The 24696-nt window shown below is 40.8% G+C and overlaps 1 protein-coding gene across 1 annotated transcript in view; it reads right to left on the bottom strand.

Annotated features, from left to right (window-relative positions):
- LOC118836308 (WAS/WASL-interacting protein family member 3-like) overlaps positions 1 to 3590 on the bottom strand; it is a 34537-nt gene extending 30947 nt beyond the window's left edge. The window contains exon 1 of the mRNA XM_036743639.1: positions 3539 to 3590. Coding sequence (XP_036599534.1) covers positions 3539 to 3590 — 52 coding nt within the window. The remainder of the gene's footprint in view (positions 1 to 3538) is intronic.
- Positions 3591 to 24696: the final 21106 nt, after the last annotated feature.

Below are 24696 nucleotides of genomic sequence, written 5' to 3'. Positions count from 1 at the left end.
CAATGTAGGCACCCTTTCAACCACTCAGCTCACAACCCTGCTGTGATTTTTTTTAAGATTTGCTATAGCCAAAGAAATCAGACAGCAGGCAGTCTATCCCTGAACCAATTTTCTAAAGTTTAGAGCTTGATAGAATCAGGTACCAGAGTCTGAGCTATTGACCTAGACTTCAAGTACTCAGAGTCACCTCCATACCTCCATTTCACCATAGATAGATAGATAGATAGATAGATAGATAGATAGATAGATAGATAGATAGATAGACAGATAGATAGGATGGATGACGGACGGTCAGAGGGACAGACAGACAGACAGATAGATAGATAGACAGACAGGCAGATAGATAGATGGATGGATGAATAGAGAGATGGATGGATAGGTAGATGGATGGATGGATAGATAGACACATAGACAGAAAGACAGACAGACAGATAGATAGATAGATAGATAGATAGATAGATAGATAGATAGACAGACAGATGGACATTCAGACAGACAGAGAGATGGATGGATGGATTGACAGATAGACAGATGGACGGATGGAAGGATGGACAGACAGACAGACAGACAGACGGATGGATGGATGGATGGATGGACAGACAGATAGACAGACACAACAGATAGCTAGAAATATATAGATATAAGTATATAGAGATAGATTAATGTGGAGACAGAGATATATCTTGTTTATACATAATTGTTTGTGTGTTGTCACCCCCATTCGATTGTGGGTTTCTTGAGAACGTGGGCTCTTTTTTTTTCTTCTTTGTTTCCATAGCACTTAGCATCATGCATTACACATAGTAAGAACTTACCAAACGCTTGTTGGCTGATTGATTCCAAAGTGAAACTTTCAAAGAAGGCCTTTGGAGAAAGCAGATTGTTTCTATCCGATCAGGCTAGGACAAAACATTGAACATTCTCTCAGAAGAAAGTACAGGTCATGAGGCTAATGATATTTCCATAGATCAACTGAGTATTCTGTAGGCAAATTGGGGAGCTTCTGAGAAGAAGCTCGGGGTCAGAGAAGTGAGCATTTGTATGAAAGCTGGTGGTATCTTGCACTGGAGGATAGCCATCTAACTGCAGGTTCACAGCTAGGCTAAAGGCAGTGTAGGGCAGCAGAAAGAACATTGAATCTGAAGCCTGGGGCCCCAGATTTAAATCCCAGATCTGTCTCTCTCTCTATGGCCCTAGGTGTCACTTTCTCTCTTCGGGCATCAGGATTCTCCTCTATCAAATGAGGATGTTTGATTAGAAGTTCATTCCCAGATTTTTAATCCCGTTACCTTTGTGACCTTGGGAAGTTATTTCACTTAATCTGAGCCTTGCTTTGCTTTTATGTAAAATGAAGATCACCTATGCCATGCCTTCCAACTGTAAATCTAAGGTGCTCTGTGACAACAAGCCTTAGATCGTGTGGGCTAGATGGAGGAGAGGAACACAGAGTTAGTCACTCAATAAACATTTATCTAGCACCTGCCACATGTCAGGCACTGTGCTAAGCACAGAGTATATAAATAAGAACAAATAAACAGTCCCTGCCCTCATGGTGCTTACAATCTAATGGGGAAAGACAATATACAAAAATTGAAAAGGGAGGTCGGGGGAAGCTATCGGGTTTGGGGGTGGGGTTGTAGCATGATTGAGAAGGCTAAAGAAGTGTTGGAAGGGATTTTAGAGGCTGTGGAACATAACTGCTCTCATTTTACATGGGAGGAAACTGAGGCACAGGCAATGGGATGAATTGGCCAAGGTCACAAAGCTAGCAAGGGTCTTAGGGGGGATTTGAACCCAGGTCTTCCTGAGTCCTATACGACTACCAAATATTTCTCAAACACTTTCTCTCCGTCTTGGGCTTTTTCAGGAACCATTTCATGCTTTTAAGGACAGTGACTTTCTTTGATCACCTAGAGTCATCCTAGGTATTTGATTCTCATTTTGGCACCTCCCCATCTTTCTCCTTCCCCCTTTTTCTAGTAGATTAGTCAAGCTCCTGTGATTTCTTTGTTTCCTTTCATATTCATTGATTTCTTTTTAGCTAGTTAAAAAAGGCAAAAACCACACACCTCTTACTTTATGTAAAGTGGGAATCAGCTGAGCCTGGTTGATGCAAAATCAGTAGAAACACCATATATTGACCTAATGATTCCTGAGCTCATGCTGTGAAGTCTTCTTCTTTTTCTTGTATGGCTCTATAAGGTTCCACCAGGAGAGCCTAACCTTTGGAAGGTCCCATCAAGGTACAAAGGCTTTGAGGTCAGCTTGTGCCAAGGAATTGCCATGTGCCTAGGGCAGAGGCAGAGTAGGTGACTGTGGTGTGATTGGAGGACCATTAGGAAGGTAACACCCACTCCCCCTATCATCCTCCTTCCTTCACTGAAATTCTCTTTCATGCTTAGGCAACAGGGTGCCTGAATTTTCCCCATTAGAACTCCTTTACCCATTAGAATTTAGAAGTGGAAGAGAAAAGAGGTCATCTGATCAAGCCTCCCACTTTTATTTTATTGTTTTTAAATGAAAGAGGATTCCAACACCCATAAAGGGGAAGTGATTTTTCAAAGTCACACAGGATAGTAGAATTAGGATTTGAACCCTCATCTTTTGACTCTAGGTCTGGTGGTCTTTCCTTCTATCATGTTGCTTCCCTCTGTGATGGGCCCTATATCTATTTCTGAAGCCCAGTCTAGCTAAGTACAGAGAATCTCAGCAGCAGGTAGGATTATAGGGTGAGGACCATTTTGGCCACAATAACTCACCAAGATGACTACTAAGTCATAGGAGTTTGTGATCTGTGTCTGCAGAGCGTCTGCCTGCATTCATGAATCATAGTCCCCTGAAATGCCAAAGAATAAGTCAGATTCATGGCTGATCATAGGTCAGGGTTTCCACCTTTGGTCCCTACCCTATTATTATTGTACACTATGTTCCTGCCCAATGATGAGATTCTCCTCTGATCATCAGTATATTCAAATCTAACTTCAAAGCTCCATATTTCTGCTAACCTCTGCTCATCCATTATCTTCTCTTCTAAATTCATCTTTTCTCCAAAGTCCTCATTTCTGACAAGGGCACTATTATCCTTTGCAGTCATCCACCTTCATAACCATGGAGCTATCCTTGACTCTTCCCTCTCCCTAATCCCCCGTGTCTAATAAGTTGACATATCTTGTCCATTCCATCTCCATAATATCCCTCTCCAATTCCCTTCACTTCGCTGCCCTAGTTCAGGCCCCCAACACCTCTCACCTGGACTATAGCAACAGCTTCCTAATTGGATTCCCAGTTTTCAGTCTCCTCTTCTCCAGTCATACAGCTGCCAGAGGAATTTTCTTATCAGTCAATCAAGAATTTAAGTGTCTGCTCTGTGCCAGGCACTGTGTTGAGCACTGGAAATGTAAAGAGAAAGCTCAAACAGGCTCTGCCACAAAAATTTTACATTCTTTTAGGAGAGATAAGAATATAGCAAATATAGACAAAGCAGAGTTCTGATCACAACATAGCCCTGGCTCAGAGAACATCAGTGGCTCACTGTTACCTGCTGGGTCAAACACCAGGTACTCTGCAAGGCATTGAAAACCCTTCGCCATTTGGTTTTAGCCAACCTTTCCTGCCTTATTGCATATCACTTCTTGGCATACCATATGTGCCAGCTAGATTGTCTCTCATACCTGGAATTCACTCCTCATCTCCACCTTTGAAATACCGTAGGTGCTTTCAAAGGGCAGCTCATGGACTGTCTCTAGGGGAAGTCTTTCCTGGCCTTCCATCCATAGCCAATAGTTAGTATTTTCTCCTGCCTGTAGATAGAATACACACCTATACATATACGTATATATGCATACATGTGCAAATGTATGTACACTTGTGTGTGTATATAGAGAGAACTAACTACTATATACTAGAGAATACTGTATACTATATACTAGAGAGTACTAACTACACATATATAACAAATATATAGATACATAATTATGTATAATCTAGCAAATATATATAGATATAGAATTATATATTATAATAGTCATGTAGTATTATATAATATACATGTGTGTTAATTACATATGTACAACATACATATTTATGCATGAATATGTGTGTTTACTATATAATACCATATGACCATTATAATATATAGTTATATATAATATATTTACTAAATTATATATTATATTAATTATATATCTATAATCATATAATGACTAATTGATACTGTTATATTGATTTCTATATAAATGTATACATGCACATACATATACACACACACAATTTATACACAATTTATATATTTGTGTTTGGGAATAAAGTAGATAAGTATATGTGTATATGTTTGTAGATAAATTATATATTATATGTATCTGTGCAGGATATATAACATGTATATTATATACAATTTATATGTAAACATATATACCTACACTTATCTGCTCATCTACTTTATTCCAAATTATAACATAAAGTCTTTGAAGAAAGAGTATGATTTTCATTTTGTCTTGTGTCCCTTGTAACTACCTTAAGGTCTAGTGCGTAATTGGTGCTCACTGACTGCTTGTGGGATTGAATTGTACTTTAAGAGTCTATGTATTTAGAGGCAGTTGGGTGACATAGTAGAAATAAAGGTGGGCATGAGACAGAAAGATCAGAGTTCCAATTCTGCCTTCAGAACTAACTAGATGTGTGGTTCAGGAAAAGTCACTTAATGTTTCAGCCTCAGCTTACTCATCTGTAAAAGGGGGATGATATGGGGACATTGTGAGGATTAAATGAGATAAGGCAGGTTACAGATCTTAGAGCCTATGTAAATGGTAGTTATTATTCAATTGACATGGGAGCTTCTTTCACAGATGCAGACACGAACCTTCTACTCCTTAGTAGATAATCGCAAGGACTTATTGTGACTGAAGCTATATCCTCTGGTGGCTAATCCCTTTTTTAAAATGTTAAAATATACGCCATTTAAGGAACAGTTGAGGCTCACATTCAATAAGCCTCATATATGAATTAAAAAGAAAAAGGGAGAAAAAAAGAGCAGTCCACAAAGATGTAGCCCAGGAAATAATTGAAGAAATGATGAGGACATGGAAATAGCCAAGAAAGCATGATTGAGGCTGGGAATTTGTCAGGAAACCAGCTCATTTTTCATTTGTCTCTTCAGGGAAAACATATCCTTCAAACGGTCTGCATCCATCAGCGTCGGCGCCAAGGATGCCAACGAGCAGAAATTGGCAACTTTGGTTTCTCAACCTTTTGATAAAAAGAGGGATGTCACAGTACTTAGCTTTCTAAGTTGGGGGTGGGGAGTGGGTTGGCGGGGAAAGTAGACACAATACCTCTGGCTGTAGAATCAAAAAATAATGACAAAAATTAGAAAATCCCACCCATATTTTATCAATGGCTTGAGATAAGTCAGGAATTCAATTCACTTCTTAAAAAATGGATTTTATTCAATGATCCCAAATTCAAATCCTAACACTACTACTTATGTAACCTTGTTACCTATGTAATAATGGACAAGGTTTTACCCTTTCTAAACTCATTAACTTATGTTTACAATAAAGGGAATTGACAAGGCAATAAAGTACCTTTTCTTACCAAATGTGCTGATTCTTATGAATTCAATGTAAATCAGTCCAATTTTATCTACATCTATCTGTCCGTCATCTGTTTCTATATGTATCAGCCAGGCATCCATCCATTCAGCCATTCATCAATCTACACACCTGCCTGTCTGTCTGCCTATCTCCCGTAAAGTTTCTTTACAGTTAGCTTCTCCAAGTAAAATGCTGGGATTGGAGTTCAAAACAAAACAACAATAAAAACAAATCTGTATTTTCATCCTTCCTCTCATACTTATTAGCTGTACGACCTGTTGCAAGCTTCTTAATCTGTGTGTTTCAGGAGACTCTATTTGATTTGTCTACCAAATCACAGATGGATTGAAATCTGCTTTAGTGGAATGTGCTTACACATTGGGACCTCCCCAAACTGGATAAATCACATATTCTTCCATTGTAGTCACCTAAGTTTCCATGGCTCCCATTGGTAGCCTTTAAGTACTGGGTAGAGAGAGGAGTTAGAAAGAAGAGCTCTCCCACCCCCTAATAAATTGCAGGAGAACCTAATATGCATAGTACCACCATCAGAAATAATTTGTTAAGTTTTTACTATGTGTCAGGTGCACACTAACCATTAATAATTAATAAATAATAACAATTAATAACAAAAATTAATAAAGATAAATAAATTTCTATACCCCTTCACCACCCCAATAGAAAGAAAGAAGAAAGGACAATCTCTGCTTTCAAGGAATTTCTTGGAATTAGAATCAGCCCCCAGTTGGACCCTGGATTCCCTTCCCATGTCTTCCTTTCTCCATAACCTCACCCAATCCTACTCCATTCTGAAAGAGAGAGAGAGAGAGAGAGAGAGAGAGAGAGAGAGAGAGAGAGAGAGAGAGACAGACAGAGAGCAGAGAGAGACAGAGAGAGAGACAGAGAGAGAAAGGTGGGGGGATAGAGAGAGACAGTGTATTATGTAGTGGAAAGGGTCAGTGGCAGTTTCCAAGTAGGAAACGTGGGTTCAAGCCCAGTTCCTGACACCTTCTAGCTATGCGATTGGGGCAAGATCATTTAGCCTCCTAGAGCTTTATTTCCCTCATCTATAAAATGCACATCTCTAAGCACAGTAATATAAAATATTAATGAATAATAATAGCATCATTAACAACCACTATTTCTGTTATACATAGAAGGCTGCTATATGCATTATGTATATTATTTTATTTCAGTCACATAAAAAGCTTGAGTCATCCTAACCTGACGAGGTTGGCTCTCCAATATCCTTCTGTATGAAGGTAGCATGATGCTGTGGAAAGAATATTGGAGTCAGAGGACCTGAGTTCAAATCCTGCCTTTGCTGTTTGTTATGTGTCTGCCTTTGGGCAGGTTCTATCACTTCCCCAGGCATCAAGTTTCCTCAACTGTTGGAAGAGAGTTGGGCAAGATCATCTCCAAAATCCTTCTTAGCAATACATTTGTGATTCTCTAACCTCCCCTAGCAGTGTGCTTTATACCCCACTAATTTGTTTTTCATATTACTGTGTATTTTGTCTTTCTCTGTTGATACCTTCTCCCAACACCCAACAGACTGTAAATTCTATCCAGGCTGGAACTATATCTCTTATTCAATTCAATTCAGTAGGAATGAATTTAATGCCCATTATGTGCCATGCATTGTGTTAGACACTGGGGATAAGAATATAAACAAACAGTCCCTGCTTTCAAGAAGCTGGTATGCTACTTGGGGATACAGTATGTAGTATGTGCACAACTAATGAAAAATAAGATACATTTTAAAATTCATACTGAGCAATTTGGAGATGTTAATTCCTGGGGAGATCAGGGAGTTGATGCTTTAACTGAGCCTTGAAGGGAGCTAGGGATGCCTGGAAGAAGAGATGAGAAAGGAGAGCAGAGCAGGTTTGGGTCTACTGCCTATACAAAAGCACAGAGATAGGAGATGGAAAGCTATGTATAGGGAAGAGCAAGTATGGTGATTTGGCTGGAACACAGAGCCCATCATAGAAAGATGAAGGTATTCTGGAAAGAAAGAATGGAACAATTAATCGATAAACACTGACCAAGCACTTTCAGTTCCCAGGCACTGTGCTAAGTGCTAGGGATACAAAAAGAGACAAAAGACAAGTCCCTGCCCTCTGAGAGTTTACTATCTAATAATAAACAAAAATATACAAAGGAAGCTATATACAGGATAAATGGGAGATAATTAATGGAGGGCAGGCTCTAGAATTAAGAGGGTTTGTGGAAGGCTTCCTGTGGAAGGTGGAATTTTCATTGGAACTTAAAGGAACAGTCTAAGAAGGGTTTTGAGTGGCAAACAAGGGTGTTTGTGGTTTATCTTAGATGTAAAAGGGAGCCACTGCAGTTTCTTAGGCAGGCAACTGGTTGACTTAGGCAGACATGGGTAGTACTATTTATAAATTTTCTGTCTCCCCCAGGGCCTGGCACAGTAATGGCTTAATCAGTGCTGGTCATATTATTTTTTGATCTGGTACATAGGTGTTGTTGTTCAGTCACATCTGACTCTTTGTGACACAATTTGGGGTTTCCTTGGCAAAGATACTGGAGTGGTTTCATATTTTCTTCTCCAGCTCACTTTGCAGGCAAACAGGGTCAAGTGATTTGCCCAAGGTCACACAGCTAGTAAACGTCTGAGGCCAAAGTTGAAGTCTTCCTGACTTCAGGCCTGACACTAACCACTGTGAAACCTAGCTGCCTATGGTAGACACTTAATAAGTGTTTATTGATTGATTATTGATTGACAACCCCCCCCCAACATGTGAGAAAGTTTCAGGTCACCAGGGGATATTCTTGGAGCCAATCTCAGGGAGGAATCCCCAGTACCCAAGTCCCTCACACAGCTATTGTCTGCACTAATGGGGAGACTTCTTCCTGTGTGGCCAACCTTCAGACCATGCTGCCAAGATTAATTGCTTTTATTTATGGGAGTGTTCAGTAGGGGAGAGAATCAACTGTCATTGGCCAGGGGCATTTCGCTGCTCTCCCCAGAAGCCTTGGCAGCCTCTCTCCGCCTCCCACTTTGCTCAACTCAGCAGAGGACACAGTAGACATTTCAGGATGGAAGGAGAAAACTCTAGCAGCCAAAACAAGAGCTTGACTCATAGCAGGCTCTAAGTCTTGGTGGGAGGAGGAGACTCTTTTCAATTTGGTCAGCAGAGATAGTGATGGGGTTGAAGGGAAAAGGCCCATGAGACAGAATGGCTGGATCTGGAAGAAACAGATCGGAAATTCCTGAAATATTTATTGACTAAAGTTAGGAAAAACCAATAGCTAAATGTAAGACAGGAAAGGATGCAAGGAAAATTTGGTAACATGTATGCAGAATCTCTAGACGTATCATATAGGCTGGAAACTGTTTGGGCAGGGCTGGACTCATCATCACAAGTAGAGCAATTTAAAAACCACAATGTCTTTTTGCATTAATTCACTTTTAAAATTCAACAAATATTTCCCAAATGGCTATGAAGGGTATTTCTAAATGAAAGTCTGAAGGAGAAGGAGAAGGAGAGGAAGAGGGGGAGGGAGAGGGAGAAGGGCAGGAAGAGGGAGAGGAAGGCAGATGAAGATGGCGAAGGGAGAGGGAGAAGGAGAAGGTGAAGGGAGAGGGAGAAGGAGAAGGTGAAGGGAGAGGGAGAAGGAGAAGGAGAAGGGGAAGGGGAAGGAGAAGAAGGAAGAAAAGAAGAAGAAGAAGAAGATGATGAGGATGAGGGCGATGATGATGATGATGATCTGGGAGTTTCAGTGAATTGCAAGCTCAGTATGACACAGTCGCGTGATAAGGCTGCCAAGAAGACAAGTTAGATCTTGGGGTATCTTTTACAGAACCTAAAGTCCAGTATCAACCACTATAGTCTGCCCTGGTCAGGTCGTATCTGAAATGTCACCTTCACTTCTGGATGTCCCATTAAAAATAAAAAGACATTGAGTAACTCCAGTTACCTATAAAAGAGCAATGAAGACGTTGAAGGGCCTTGATATCCTATCAAGTAAAGAACAGCCCGAATGGAGAAGACTGGAGGAAGGAGCATGATAGCTATTTTCAAGAATTTGAATGAATTAATGAATGAGGAAAGTAACAATGGCTAGAATTTATATAGTGCTTTAGTTTTGCAGAATGCTTTACAAATTTGGTCTCATTTATCCTCACAACAGCTCTGGAAGGTAGGTGCTGTTATTATCCCCATTTTCGAGGCAGGCAGAATTTAAGTGACTTGTCCAGGGTCATAAAGAAAATACATTTCTGAGACAGAATTTGAATAATAATTATAATAACTACCATTTTATGTAGTGCTTACTATGAGGAGACACCTATAATAAGCACTTTAAATGGTCTCGTGTGATCCTTGCAGACAACCCTGGAAGGGAAGTGCTATCATTACCTCCATATTACAATTGAGGAAACTGAGGCAAACAAAGATTAAGTGACTCACCCAGGGTCGTACAGCTAGTAAGTTTCTGAGGCAGTATTTTAACAAAAAAAAAAACAAACCAGCAAACATTTATATAGTACTCACTGTATACCAGGAACTACACTAGCTTCTGAGGATATAAAGAGAGAAATGGAAGTCCCTGATCTTAGTGACCTTACATTCTAACGGAAGAGACAGTATGAGTATATTCTATCTGTAAATCTATATCTACCTCTACATTGACCTATATTTAGATGTATAGAATATCTGCATATATAATACATGTACACACTTACATACATGTGTACATATATGCACATGTCTGTGCATTTTCTATTGATGTATATGCATGCACATACATACATATACCTATGCATATGTATATATGTGTATGTATGAATGTATATATGTGTATGTATGTATGTATATATGTGCGTGTGCGCACACACACGCACACACAGTAGTCTTGCCATATTTTACTAGAATCAGGGAAGCATTTCAGTTGTTAGAGCTCTGGACATGGAGTCAAGAATACCCTACTTCGAATCCTTCCTCAGACACTGAATGGCTGTGTGACCTTGTGCACATCGCTTCTCCTCCGAATGTTTGAGTTTCCTCTTTTTGTAAAATGAGGCCCCTATGTGCCTTCTTGGCTGGATGGCTGTGAGGGTCAAATGAGATAAGATTTGTAAAGGGTTCTGCAAATTTAAAAGCATTTTGTAAATAAATGCTAGCTGTTATCATTAGAAACTGAGGGGATTAAATAACATCCCCTAGGTCATTCTGTTTTGATCCTATGGCAAAGCAATGAAAAGCAGTTTCAGGAGAATGAGGCCAGGGACAACTGGAATGGGGAAACAGAACTGGGATTTAAAGAGGAAGCTTGGAATTCTTTGGGACAGAGATGAGGAGGGAGGACACTCTAAGCAGAGGAGACAGGCTAGGCAAGAGCACAGAGGAGGCAGGGTGTTCCCAGCTTGACTGCTTGGTTGTTGTTTTTGTTGTTCAGTCATCTCAGTCACGTCTGACTCTCCATGACTTTATCTGGGGATTTCTTGGCAAACATACTGGAGTGGTTTGCCATTTCCTTCTCCTACTTATTTTACAGGTGAGGAAACTGAGGCAAATAGAGTTAAGTGACTTGCCCAGGGTCACACAGCTAGGAAATGTCTGAGGCCAATTTGAACTCAGGAAGATGAGGAGTGGCACTCGACCAACAATGTCAGATAGCTGCCCCTAACTACAGAAATGTTTATGAATTCTGTTCAAATTAATTGAACAGAAAGGAGCATTGGTGCCTGAGCCAGAAAGCTTGAGTTCAAATCCCACATCTGATACTTAATATTTGAGTAATCTTGGGCAAATCAATCACTTCTCTTCTCTGGGCCTCAGTTTCCTCATTGGTAAAATGATGAGGTTGGTCTGGATGGCCTCTGCAGGTCCTAACCTTTCAGGTTTAGAGCTTTGAGTGATACAGTCTATGGTCTCTTCTATGGCTGTGGCTTGTCACTTACCTAATTGATTCTTTTGCCGTGGCATAGTGGCCCTTTACAAGAATGGCCTCTCGTTCTGTGGTATTCAGACTTACACAATTTGTCTCAATGCTGAGTAGCCTGAGCTCCCAGCTTAGGAGAGTGTTGCTTGGGAGCCAATGGGTCAGCTGGGCTTTCCCTTTGTCAGGCTGCCTTACTCTGCATTCCATAGCAGGGCCAGGCACTGGTGGCTACTTTCCAAGGCTTCCAGGATCTCTGTTTCTTCTCTCAGATCTACCAGAGAACCAATTGCAGTCGTACAGACAAGCAACCTCTCCAGTAAGTTAAAAAACGTGTGACTGGAGGTTTGGATATTCTCTTCCCTTTCTGCCAGCTCAATAGCTACCTGGCTAGATATAAAATTGTTTCCATCCTAGTAAAAATTGTGAAGTTAAATGTAGCAGTGCTACTTAGTCTTCGCGATTTGATCTCAGACAGCCCTTCCTTGGCAGGGTTTTTATATGGACTTCTCGCTGAAGGGGAATTGAAATGGACCATTTCTCGGCAGGATTACTGTTTAGTGTTTTATAACCTGCATGATATATAAGCTAAATAATAGGGCCCTGGCACTGGAATTCCGGTGGATTTGGAAATATTGCAAAGATAAACTTCTAGGAGAGTTCTGTTTGAACTGAAGTGTTCTCCGGCCCCCGTTATTGGTTTAAAATCCTGGGGGGAAGAGTTACATAAATCAAAGAGACAGGTGCAGTGTTTAGATTAAGCAGCCAAACTCATACAGAATCCCTTTGTCTAGACTGGACAAACATCGAGTGTGACTTCAGACAGTTTGATGAAATGCCCCACTGTGAACGCCCAGCGCACTAAATGCCCGCAGTGTTTGGCGAGCTCCGTTCGGAGCCCATGTTTTCAGCAGCCCTGACAGTGGGCAAAATTGCCACAGACTGCAACAGAGGACGGTGTCAAAGGCCACGAACGGCCAGTGTCTCCCTCAGCCAGCCACACGCGGGAGGAGGCAGGATGCTCACCAGAGTGTGGCAGAGACATGCCAAGCCCATTCAGCCCCTGGAGGGCAGTGCCCCAGGAGTTCCCAGGAGATAGTAAAGAGCTCCGGACAATTTCCGTATTGTTGATGTTCTCCTGTCATTGGCAGGGATTGTGCAGGTGGGGAATGGAATTTCTTGCAGTTTGGGGCTCTGGGATTCTCTGTCGGTTCAGGTGCATGCCTGTACATCTAATACAGTGTTACCACTGACCAATTGGCCATGTGAGACACAGCCTGTGACTTCAAAGGGAAGAAATTCATTCATCCATCCATCCATCCATCCATCCATCCATCCATCCATTCATTCATAGATGTGTAGTAAGAGCCCACTATGTGCACAGCACTGCTGTAGGCACTGAGGAAGAGAAACATTTCTCTATATATTTGGTCAAATTTATATTGGACTTTAGGTTTTTCAAAGTCCATTATATAAAACCTTAAGTCAGACAATAGAAGATGGCCTTAAAGTTATTTCATCCAATCCCCCCAATTTATAGGTGAAGAGACTGAGGCACAATTAAGGTCCTCTTTAGACTGCACTCCCAATGCCTTCACAAGAATTTCTGTGCCTTGCCAAGAAAGCCCTTCATCATGGAAGTTCTTTCCTTCCCTGGATTACTTCCCATGTTGGAAGTATCCCCTGCTCCTTTTATTGGCTGGTTCCTCCCGAGAACCTTCATTTTGAGGAGGATGAGGACTCTTGGACTTTCTCAACCCTGTCCCCACTAGCCCTCACTCTTTAGCTCCCTTTCATGCATTATCTATTCCTATTAGAATGAAGCACTCTGAAGGTAGGGACTATCTTTCTTTCTGCTTGTATTTGTATTCACAGTGCCCAGCACATTAGTAAATGCTTAATAAATTCTCAAGTCCTCTATTTGTGATCTAAAGTCCCATGGAGTGCTGGACTTGGAGCCAGGAAGTCCTGGATTCACTCCTGCCTTAGTCACTTACCATCTGTGTGACCCTGGGCAAGTTTCTTTCAATACTCAGAGCTCTGGTTTCCTCATTCTTTTTGTTTTTTTTCTTATTTTTAAATAATATTTTATTCTTTCCCATTTACACGTAATGACAATTCCAAACATTCATTTTTAATTTATTTTTTAGATATGCTTCATTCTGTATTCAGACACCATCCGTTCTTTCTCTGGGGATGGATAGCATTTTTCAGGCCTTCAGAGTTGTCTTGGATCGTTGTATTGCTGAGAATAGCTAAGTCAGTCCCAGCTGATCATCTTACAACATTGCTGTTGCTTTGTACATTTCAGTACAATTTCAGTACATTTCACTTTGCATCAGCCAATCCAAATCTTTGTGGGTTTTTCTGAAGTCCTCCTGCTCATCATTTCTTATGGTACAATAGTATTCCATCATAATCACATACCACAATTTGTTCAGCCATTCCCCAATTGATGGACATCCCCCCAATTTCTAGTTCTTTGCTCCCAAAACGGAGCTGCTATAAATATTTTTTTGTATATACAGGTCTATTTTCCTTTTTGTTTTTTATCTCTTTTGGGGTACAGACATTTAAAAAAAATTCCTTATCTATTAAATAAGGGGGTTGGTCTTTATGTCCTTGGACATCCTTCCTTGCTCAATGTATGAATCCCTAAGTGGCAGAACTCAGCTCCTTGGACTCCATATCCAAAGCTCTCTCCATTGAACCACCCTACCTCTCCATAATTATTCTTTCAACTTCTCATGATGCTATCAGACAGTCTACAACAATTATCTGTGTTATCTTCCTATTAAAGAATGTATGAGCTTTGATGGCTGGGACCATTTTTTTCCCCAATATATTCCCCTCAGCATAGGAACTTCACGGGATAGAGGTCAATAGTTGTTTGTTTACTGAGGATGGGAATGAATGAATAAATTCTGGCTGAAGGTCCCTAGCCCTGCCTATCTCTATCCTTTTCTCAAATTTTTTATTCAGAATTTTTGGCAGGATTAGCTCTGGAGCTAGGACACTGCTTAAGAGTGGGAGGGTTTGAGCTCCCTGTAGCACCGATATCAAGCATTAAAAAAGACAAGTGGTGCCAGAGCTCAGCTGAACTTGACCCACAACTTTACCTTGCTACATTCTGAAGAGCTTCAGGGAACAGCTCTGACCCAGAAAGGAAGGAATAGAGGACAGACTCAGAGAGCCATCATGCCAATTTGAATGAGAAAGATCTGACAAAATGAATCCAATAGAGAATAACCATTTTTATTGTTTAAAGGAAAATAATCCTAGCTTGGTAAAAAGAAAAAGAAATCTGCTCAATGCTCATGTTATATTGTAGGCAAGGCTGATCTGACAAGTAAGTGCCCATTTATATGATATGAGCCCGGGGGGTTGTATGAACAGTCCCCTTCCCTCCTCTCCCCCAAATCCCTTCTCTACTTACTGTTCAATGATGTTGCCCACTGGTCTCCTACCTTTCATCCCATCCTCCTGTTTCTCCTCTTTTTGTTCCATTCCTCCTAAGTTGAAATGACTAAAAAGATAGATCTAATCATTTCACTCCCTTGCTCACACATCTTTAATGGCTCCCTAGTGCTACTGGGATAAAATACAAGACATCCCTCATCCAGCAACAGAAAGCATTGTATTATCTGTTTCTTAGCAGATCCTTTGGTCTAATTTCATATTACCCCCTTTAATATGCTCTCCACTCCAGTTAAACTGGCTTAATAGGTGTTCCCTAGACACAGCATTCCATCTCCTGAATCCGTGACATGACAGGATGCCTTCTGTCCTCACCTCTGTCTCATAGCATCCTTAACATCTGTCTTTCAGAGTAGAGCTCAGGAACCATCTCCAAGAGCACTTTTTCTCTCTGTCTCTGTCTCTGTCTGTCTGTCTCTGTCTGTCTCTGTCTCTGTCTCTCTGTCTCTGTCTCTCTCTCTCTCTCTGTCTCTGTCTCTCTCTCTCTCTCTCTCTCTCTGTCTCTCTCTCTGTCTCTGTCTCTCTCTCTGTCTCTGTCTCTGTCTCTCTCTCTCTCTCTCTCTCTCTCTCCCTCTCCCTCCTCCCTCTCTCTCTCTCTCTCTCTCTCTCTCTCTCTCTCTCTCTCTCTCTCTCTCTCTCCCTCTCATATTTTACTATTTCGTACATATTCTCTTAACTCACCTGTGTACCTGTTCTAAATTATTTTCTGACTTGAATGCATTGAATTTTCCTCTTAGAGATGTATTCATTTGGCTTAGGGCCTTGTCCTTGGGCAGCTAGGTTGTATGGTGGATAGAGTACTGGGCTTGGAGTCAGGAAGACCCATCTTCCTGAGTGCAAATCTGGCCTCAGACATTTCCTAGCTGTGTGACCCTGGGCAAGTCACTTGACCCTGTTTGCCCCAGTTTCCTCATCTATAAATGAGCTGGAGAAGGAAATGGCAACTCATTCTAATATCTTTGCCAAGAAAACCTGAAATAGAGTCATGAAGAGTCAGGCATGGCTGAAAAAAATATTCAACTGAACTTGTCCTCTGCCAGAATGTAAAATGTAATTGGAACATTTAGCATATTCAAAGTTACCAGGCATATATACCTTAGTGCGACTGAGTTGACTAGATCCTCTTGCGAAAACAGAATTTGATGATGGAGGGAAAAGAAAGCCTGGAGATCCTGTGTGCTCATGGGAAGAATGAGGAAGGCCATGCCGTTGTAAGGGTTAGAAGGGAGGAAAATTGTGTCCCTCAAACCCCTGTCATTTCATAGCTTCACCACAGTCTGATCCTTGGTTGTAGGACTGTGACATAGGAATCTTTCCCCCTTGCTTGAAGAGTATACACAACCCTTGTAGTCATATACTCTCATTTGCAAAGGAAACCCAAAGGCAATTAGGCCTGGAGAATGAACATCTGATTTTCTTTCTTAGGTACTATCAATAAGTAACCTAAATTTACCCCTAAATGAACTGTGCAAAAATGGTCATTAAAATAAATAAATAAACAGATGCAGTTTCATTTGCATCAGTCACTAAAAACTCAAGTTTCCTAAAGGAGTTCTCTCAAATGAGCTTGGCCAAAGTAGGAAAAAACAAGTGAGTGAAGGATGCCCATTGTCCTGATTGTGATGGGAAGTTGGATAGATGGCCTACAGAGCTGGTCCATCAGCATATACATCTGGGACAGATACTGAGGATGGACAATGGCCTGGGCCCAGAATTGAGTAGGAGGAAGAGAGTGGGCTAGATTGCATTTGGGAAATTAGACTGTACTTTAGTGACCCTGAGCTTCTCTCTGACATAAACCCATCTTTTTTTTTAATACCAATGTTCTTCTGGTGATGCTAGATAGCTGTGAATCATGGAATGCCACAATCTAAGAGGAATAAAAAATTGCAGGTCATCCAAAGGGTAATGGAGAGACAGAGACATGGTGGTTGTAAATAGGCTGCAACATATTATCAATGATGAACCATGAGTAAAAAGAAGAAAACGGCATAAAAGTATTATCAAAAAGACATATGATGGGAAAAAAGTGGGTCATGTAGTGGGAACAAGGGATCATTGAGAGATAGTTAGCATCCTTCATTGCCTAGAGACCAAGAGGAAAGTCTGTAACATGTTGAGTAGATCTCCTCTCCCTGAAATGATTATTGGAGGTCATGGATGATGGTAGAGTAGGATGATAAGGCAAGGATGAGATGAGATCCTTATTGTTGAAGGGGATAGCCACATTGATGAGATCACAGATCCATTGAAGCTCTTACTTATACAGTCAGCAAGGCTAGTATAGGATGGCTGTGGACAAAGAAAAAAGAAACATGGGTGAAGATGAAACTTGAAAGAGATCGATTTAAAATTCTACCTTTAGGTTCAAAGTTCAATCTGAAAAGCAGAGAAGGGACAGCAATACATTTGAAAAAAGAGAAAATTATGAATTCAGTAGACTTGAAAGCTCAGTATGAGACAAAGGTATAACTTATAGGAAAAAAATATAATGACTCTCTTCGGCTACATTGATTGGCTGGACTGTTGGACTCAGTTGGTGTTTTGGTTAGTCTTTCCAAACATTTTATCTTTTCTTTTATTCTTTGTTTCAAGGGATGATTTACTCCATAGAGCAGGGAGTGGAATGTATTAATAAATGCAGACATTGTAAAATGCAAGAGATAAACATTAAAAGAAAAACTCCCTTTTCTGAAAAGAGAATCATGGGGTCCAGAACATAAGAGTTGATGGCCACACAATCCTCAGTCCTGTTGGACAGCATCTCAAATACTGTGTTCACTTCAGGGCATCATATTTTGGAAGTACCTTGATAAGTGGGAGAATATCCAAGAGAAGACAACCAGAATAGTGAAGGATATTGGGGTCATGGCATATGATGAAAGGTTGGAGGAACTGAGTTAAGTTAGCCTGGAGATGAGAAATACCCAATCTAAGTAGAGGCATTGTAAAGGCTGCTATGTAGAAGGCATATTATTAGCCTTTCTCAGATTGGTCTGGGAATCCAAACTGGGAGAAATGGATAGGAGAGTAATAGATAGACTTAATGCAAAGGAATGCTTCCTGAAAATGACAGCTGTCCAAGGTTGTAATGGGTTGCTTATGGGTATAGTGGGTTCCTGCTCACTGCAAGTCTTCATGCAAAATCTGAGCGGCCATATCTTGGGTAGGTCGTTGAGACTCTTGTTCATGCAAGGATTAGACTCTATCGCCTCTGATGTCCCTTCCAGTTCTGAGATTCCTTACCAAGAAGAATTTGTATCAATATTCTGCACTATATTTGCTCTGGAAATGTGTTTTTTAAATAAAATAATAAATACATTAGACCTATGTTCCAACATTATCCTCAGCATAGTGCTTCAGAGATATGCCCATTTCAGAGAAGCTTTTGGTCTATAGCCTTCCTTAGGAGACTGTATTCTTTCTTCATAATCGTCATATGAATGTGTTGGGTGAGATAACCCTTTTTGTGTCTAACTTTAGTTCCATTTCAACAGTGGCTGTTATTTTCCTATTGTGTCCCGGGGCTAGATTGAGGGCAAAGACTGTCTCCCTTATGTCTGTGTAGCCTTAGCAATTAACTGAGCACAATGTCTGTTACATAGCAGGTGCTAAATGGAAAATTGTTTATTGATTGGTGAATTAATTGATATGTAGTCACCACAGCTGCTTCTGTAAGTTTTCATGCCTGGCAAATATTGAAATTCTTATGAGAATTGCCTGCATATCTTATCTTGTTTTCTGGGTCACAATTTCTATAAAATAAGGATATTAGGTTAGATCAGAGGTTCTTAAACTGGTTTTTTTTTAATTGATAACTGTATTTCACTCTAATTGGTTTCTTTTGTAACCCTGTGTGTTTTCTTTCATGATTTTTTTTTATTTTTATTTTTTTGCAGGGGGGAAGGCAGGGCAATTGGGGTTAAGTGACATGGCCAAGGTCACATAGCTAGTAAGCGTGTCAAGTGTCTGAGGCCGGATTTGAACTTAGATACTCCTGACTCCAGGGATAGTGCTCTACTCACTGCACCACCTAGCCGCCCCTTCTTTCATGAATTAAAACCAATAACAACAACATGAATCTAGAAGGGGTCCGTTGGCTCTACTGGATTGTCAAAGGGATCCATGACCCACAGAAAGTCTTAGAAACCCTGGACTAGAGAATCTTCAAGGTCCTTATCATTACTAACTCCTTTGACCCCATATGGAGTGCTCACAGGTTGCATGCAGCATGTGGGGTAACTTAGGGATCTCTTTTAAGCAGCTAATATGTTCATAGAGCTCTAGAATCAAAATGTTAGATCTCTAAGGGACCTAAGATCATTTTTCCAATTATCTTGTGATCATTTTTCAATATACATGTTGTCTCCCCTGGTAGATGATAAGCTCCTTGAGGTTAATCAGTCCACAAGTGGTTATTAAGAGCTTGCTCTCCACCTGCTGGGTGCTAGAAATAAGAATACATAAAGGAGATAATCCCTGCCCTCAAGGACATGACATTATATTCCATTTGAACATTTGTCCTTTTTCTCTTTTCTTCTCTTGGGTCTAGCTAGTACTTTGCAATCAATTGAAAACATTTATACAACAAAAATAGCCTCTGCCCCCAAGGATCTTATGTTCTAAGGGGGCAGACAACTTGTAGACACACACATATAAATGTGTATGTACATATGTGTGTAGACACAGGTGTATGTGTATGTGGATATGTATAGACATACCTGTTTTTATATGTATGCATGTAGACATATACATATATTTACATATATATCTATGTTTGTATGTAGAATAAATCCAATATAGCCTTAAAGAGGGAGCCAATCCCCCTGTAGCTGAAGGGAGTGGGAGAGATCTCCTTTTGAGGAATCATTTGAGCATTTTAATGAGGGTCAAGGATTCCAAGAGGCAGAGACAATAAAGGAGAGCGTTCTAGTTATGATGGAAAACCAGTGCTGGTCATGGAGATAGAATGTGGAGAGTCCTGTGTGAGGAAGGCCAGCAGAGCTGGATTATAGGGTGTATGAAGGGGACAATATGTAAAAGCTTGGGAATGATAGGAAGGGCAAGACTGTGGAGAAATTTAAAGGCTAAACAGAGGACATTATTTTGTAATAGGGAGCCAGTGAAGTTTATTGAGTAGGAGAGCGATGTGGTCAGACCTATACTTTAGGAAAGTCACCTTGGCAGGTGTGAAGGATGAGTTGGGGAGAGAAGAGACAAGAGGCAGGGGGAACAAGGAGGCATTTATTATAATCTAGGTTAGAGGCAGCTGGGTGGCACAGTGGATAGAGAACTGAGCCTGAAGTCAAGAAGACTTCAAATTTGACCTTAGATGCTTATTGGTTGTGTGAACATGGGCAAGTCACTTAACACTGTTTGCCTCAGTTTCCTCATCTGTTAAACAAACTGGAGAAGGAAATAGTAAACCGCTCCCATATCTTTGCCAAGAAAATCCCAAAAAGGGTCATGAAGAGTTAAATACGACTGGAATAACTGAACAACAAAAGTTAGAGGTGATGCCAACCTGAACTGGGTGATGTTTGTGTGAGTAGAGAGGCATAGATGTAATGGGAATGTGTTATAAAGATACAGATGATAAGATTTGACAATGGATTGGATATATGGGGTGAGGCATAGTGAAAGTCTGCTATAATATTATGGTTTTACATAGTGGAGGGGAAGCTTCTGGCTTGTACATCCTGTTCTTTCTGTTCTATATCCCCAGAGAATAACACAGTTCTTGACACACAGTATGCAAATGACAAATGCTTGTTGATCGATTGAGTTGAATTGAATTTACATATGATGAAACTGAGTACCAGAAAAGGAGAATATTTCACCAGAATCATAGAGTTAGTGGCAGACCCAGGTCTCCCATCTTTCCAAGAAACTTTGCCTTTGAGCACCTTGGGGAAGGGCACCTCCCCTCTCCAGGTCTCATTCTTCCTCTCTATAAAATGAGGGGGTGGATTAAATGGTATCTGAGGTCCTCTTCAGTTCTAAATCCCTTGGTCCCTATCCTGCTCTCACCTTTATGTTGACTCAATTGGATCCTGAAAGAGAAATCCAGAGGTTCAGAAAATACTATTTTTCTCCTCATGTCCATGAATGTGTCCCCAGCTGTTGGTTGGGCGGCTGTTAACCAGTTGATAATTTTCCTCCTAGGAAACCACATCTAATCCCATTTATTCTGGCTCAGCAGTTCTCTCCAGTTTAAGAGTTCACAGGGGCAGGAGAGAATGAGAAGGCTGTAAAAATTCTCTTTTGTGCCAGGGTTGAGAAAAGTGCATGGTCTACTTTTTATAAGATCCAGAATTCTGACTCATCTGGTGAAGAAGCTATTAAGAATCAGTGATCAGAGTAAGGTCCCAGATGTGGAGAGAAGAAAACAGACTGCCTCCTGGACAGCAGGGCACAGAAGGAAGAGGAAGTGATGGGAACTTTTGTTGTTCAGTCATTTAGTCATGATAGACTCTTGGTGACCCCATTTAAGGTTTTCTTGGAAAAGACACTGCAGTGCTTTGTCATTTCCTTCTCCAGCTCATTTTACAGATGAGGAAACTGAGGCAAACTGAAGGTTAAATGACTGGGCCAGGGTCACAGAGCTACTAGATGTTTGAAGTTGGATTTGAACTCATGTATTCCTGACTCCAGGCCTGACACTGTATGCACTGCATCACCAAGCTGTGCTCCCCCAGCAAAAAAAAAGCAAAAACAAAAATAAAAACAAGATATTTGTTGTTTTCAGTCAAGGTAAGATCTTAGAGGCCATCAAAATCAACTTCATTTTACGGATGAGGAAACTGAGGTAGAAAGAGATAAGATAGCTTGCCCAAAGTCGCAGGGGTAACAATTGGCAGAACTGGGATGTCAGTCTGGGTCCTCTGACTCACAACCTAGTAACATTTCCATTCTACCATACTGCATGTTTGTAGTTCTCATCTATTATTATTTTGGAAAGAGGAGACTACACATTATCAAGCTGTGAAGCGATGGGTCCAATGTCCTCTGACTCTAATTTCATTGCTCTTTCTGTTATATCTTGTTGCCTTATATTCTTCCAGATCTGTTGCCTTTCTGTGCTAGAGGAGACCTGAGAATGCATCTAACCCAATAACTCATAGTGACTCTATCAACATGCATTTATTAGTGTCTCTTACATCCAAAACATTCTACCAGCTGCTAAGGATACAAGGATGAAGAGTGAAACAATCCTACTTTGGGGGAGCTTGTATTTACAGGGACACACACACATACATTTACACACATAGGCATATGTATATATATTTGTATACATGTATATACATGCCTATAAATATACATACACATACATATATGTTATACACACAAGTGTATATATATACATATAAATATATATGTGTGTGTGTGTGTGTGTACAAGTACATATATGTGTACAGATAGATTAAATATAACTCTTTGGACAAATCAATGCAGTTTACCCTATGAGCCTCAGTTTCCTCACCTGTCAAATGAGAATAATAATACTTAACCGCATAATATACCTCCCAGAATTAGGATGAGGGCACTTTTTATACCAACAACCTAGCACTGACTGGCACACAGTAGGCACTTAATAAATGCTGGCTGACTGATTAGTAAGCCCCACTCTATGGATAAGTGAGCTATGATTGCCATCAGAGAACAAACATAAGCATATTCAGTCCCAAGGTTTTTTTTTAAATTTATTCACTTGAATGCGGTTCATTTCAAAACAAAAACAAACACATTTATTAAAGTACTTCTGTGTGCCAGTAACTGCTTTTAGCCCTAGGGATATGAAGGCTTCATATTAAAATTTTCCTGTCCCCAAAGAGCTTTCTTTAAGCCAGGGTGATGTGACATAAACAAGCTAAGTCACACAAAGCATGAGGAGAGGGGCAGGGCTGGGATGTCCAGACATATGAATTCATTAATACGTGGAACTCACAGAATGGAGTCTCCCTGCACCAACACCTGCTCTCACGAAGCTTACATTCTACCAGGGTGAAATGACACATGAGGATATACTGAATATTTTTGGTTTTGTTTTATTTTCTTTTAGTGATGAAGGGGTAAGGTGCGGGCCAGTGACTTCACTGGTGTAGGAAACAAGACCAACAGTTCATCTGTAACCTGGAGTCTTAGAAATTTGCCCGAGTATCAGAGAGGATGTGATTCGCCCATGGCCACACACTAGAATATGTCAGAGATAAGACTTGAACACAGGGTTTTCTTCCTCCAAAACTGGCCTTATATGCACTATACCCCTTCCTGCTACCTGCCACCATTACCAACTATTTGCAAAGTAAATTAATTCCAGGATAGAGAGAGCACTAACATGGAGGAGACAGGGAGAAGCTGAGGTCAAGAAGGCCAGACAAGCATCCTGTCCCTTCCTGGTGAGTGTCCCTGTCTCCTCCTCTGTTCTGAGCAGGGTTCCCCCGAAGGAATCATTTTCATCGGGAAGCCAGCCTAGAATCTACTTGACATCAATGCTTCTCGGGCCCTGGCTGGGGAGGCTTGCTATCTTCATCCTGTCCAGAATCAGGGAGTGTGAAGTGATCCAGGTCCATAAATCACCCAGAAACAAGGACATAACCTTCCTTCTTTCCGCAATATCAATGCATTACCTAATGCAATCATGGACCAAGATCATAGTTCCAAAATTCTATAAGGAAACTCAGCAGAGCTCTGCATTTTAAAGGCTGTCTATAGAACCAACCAATTGGAAGGACTTTGTGATGATCGGCACTGAACAGGGAGTTTTTTTTTTATCAATAGGAAAAGATCTAGCCAGAGAAGAAATACTTATGCCCCTATGATACCACCTCCCTGTGGGATTCATATTTAAGGTCTCTTTTAATATTTTCCTGGTGGGATACCCTGGCAAATGAATGGCAAGCTGCTAACAGTTTGTATTCTGCAGTTTTTCCAAGCCAGGCTGACTCCAGCAATGCTACTTAATTGTTTTGACAGATTACCAAATTCTCAGACATAGAGGCTAAGCCTATGACAAGAGCTTTAGTCTAATGGCTCTTTCCCAGGGCAAAGCTACCCCACCCCCCATAGAGAGGGATAGGGAGCCCTTGATGGAGAAAGATCATCAGGGCCCTCCTTGGCCCTGAGAGCTTCCCATCCTTCTCTTCAACTACTTCCTGTAACAGTATGCCTTTCTAGAAGGACTATTCTGTGCTTAACTTGAGGGTAATAGGGACTGATGGCCTGTTCATTTATTGGCCAGAATCCTCTGCTAGACTGAGGGATTTTGAGAGGTGGCAGATGATGTGATAGGAAACCAAGAGATGAAGTCCAAGACACATTAAGAGATGACCTCAAACTCCTTAGGGGACTTTCCTGGATTCCAATCTCAAAAGAAGAGATCATATATTTTCTTAGATCCCCTGACAGTGCTGAACACAGAACCGGCCACAGAAGAAAGGTCTTAACAGAAATGGAATAATCAGTTTCCTAGGAATATAGAAGGAATCATCGAACTGTCCCATGTCCTGGTCATACATCCAAGGAATCATGTTCACCATTAGGCAGCATAATTTAAGGAGAATATTGGTAACCTAAAGGGCAAAGAGAATGGTAACCAGAGGAGAATAATTAACTTGGAGCACTAGGTGGGAATGGCAAAGAAACAATTTTAGATTTTATGTGAGGCAAAATTTCCTATCAGTTTGAAAAAAACAATGGATTGTCTTGTACAGTTTAG

This window comes from Trichosurus vulpecula, chromosome 2 (genome assembly GCF_011100635.1).
Source record: "Trichosurus vulpecula isolate mTriVul1 chromosome 2, mTriVul1.pri, whole genome shotgun sequence".
Taxonomy (NCBI): domain Eukaryota; kingdom Metazoa; phylum Chordata; class Mammalia; order Diprotodontia; family Phalangeridae; genus Trichosurus; species Trichosurus vulpecula.
The sequence above is the reverse complement of the archived record's forward strand: the minus strand, read 5'-3'. Positions and strand labels throughout refer to the sequence as shown.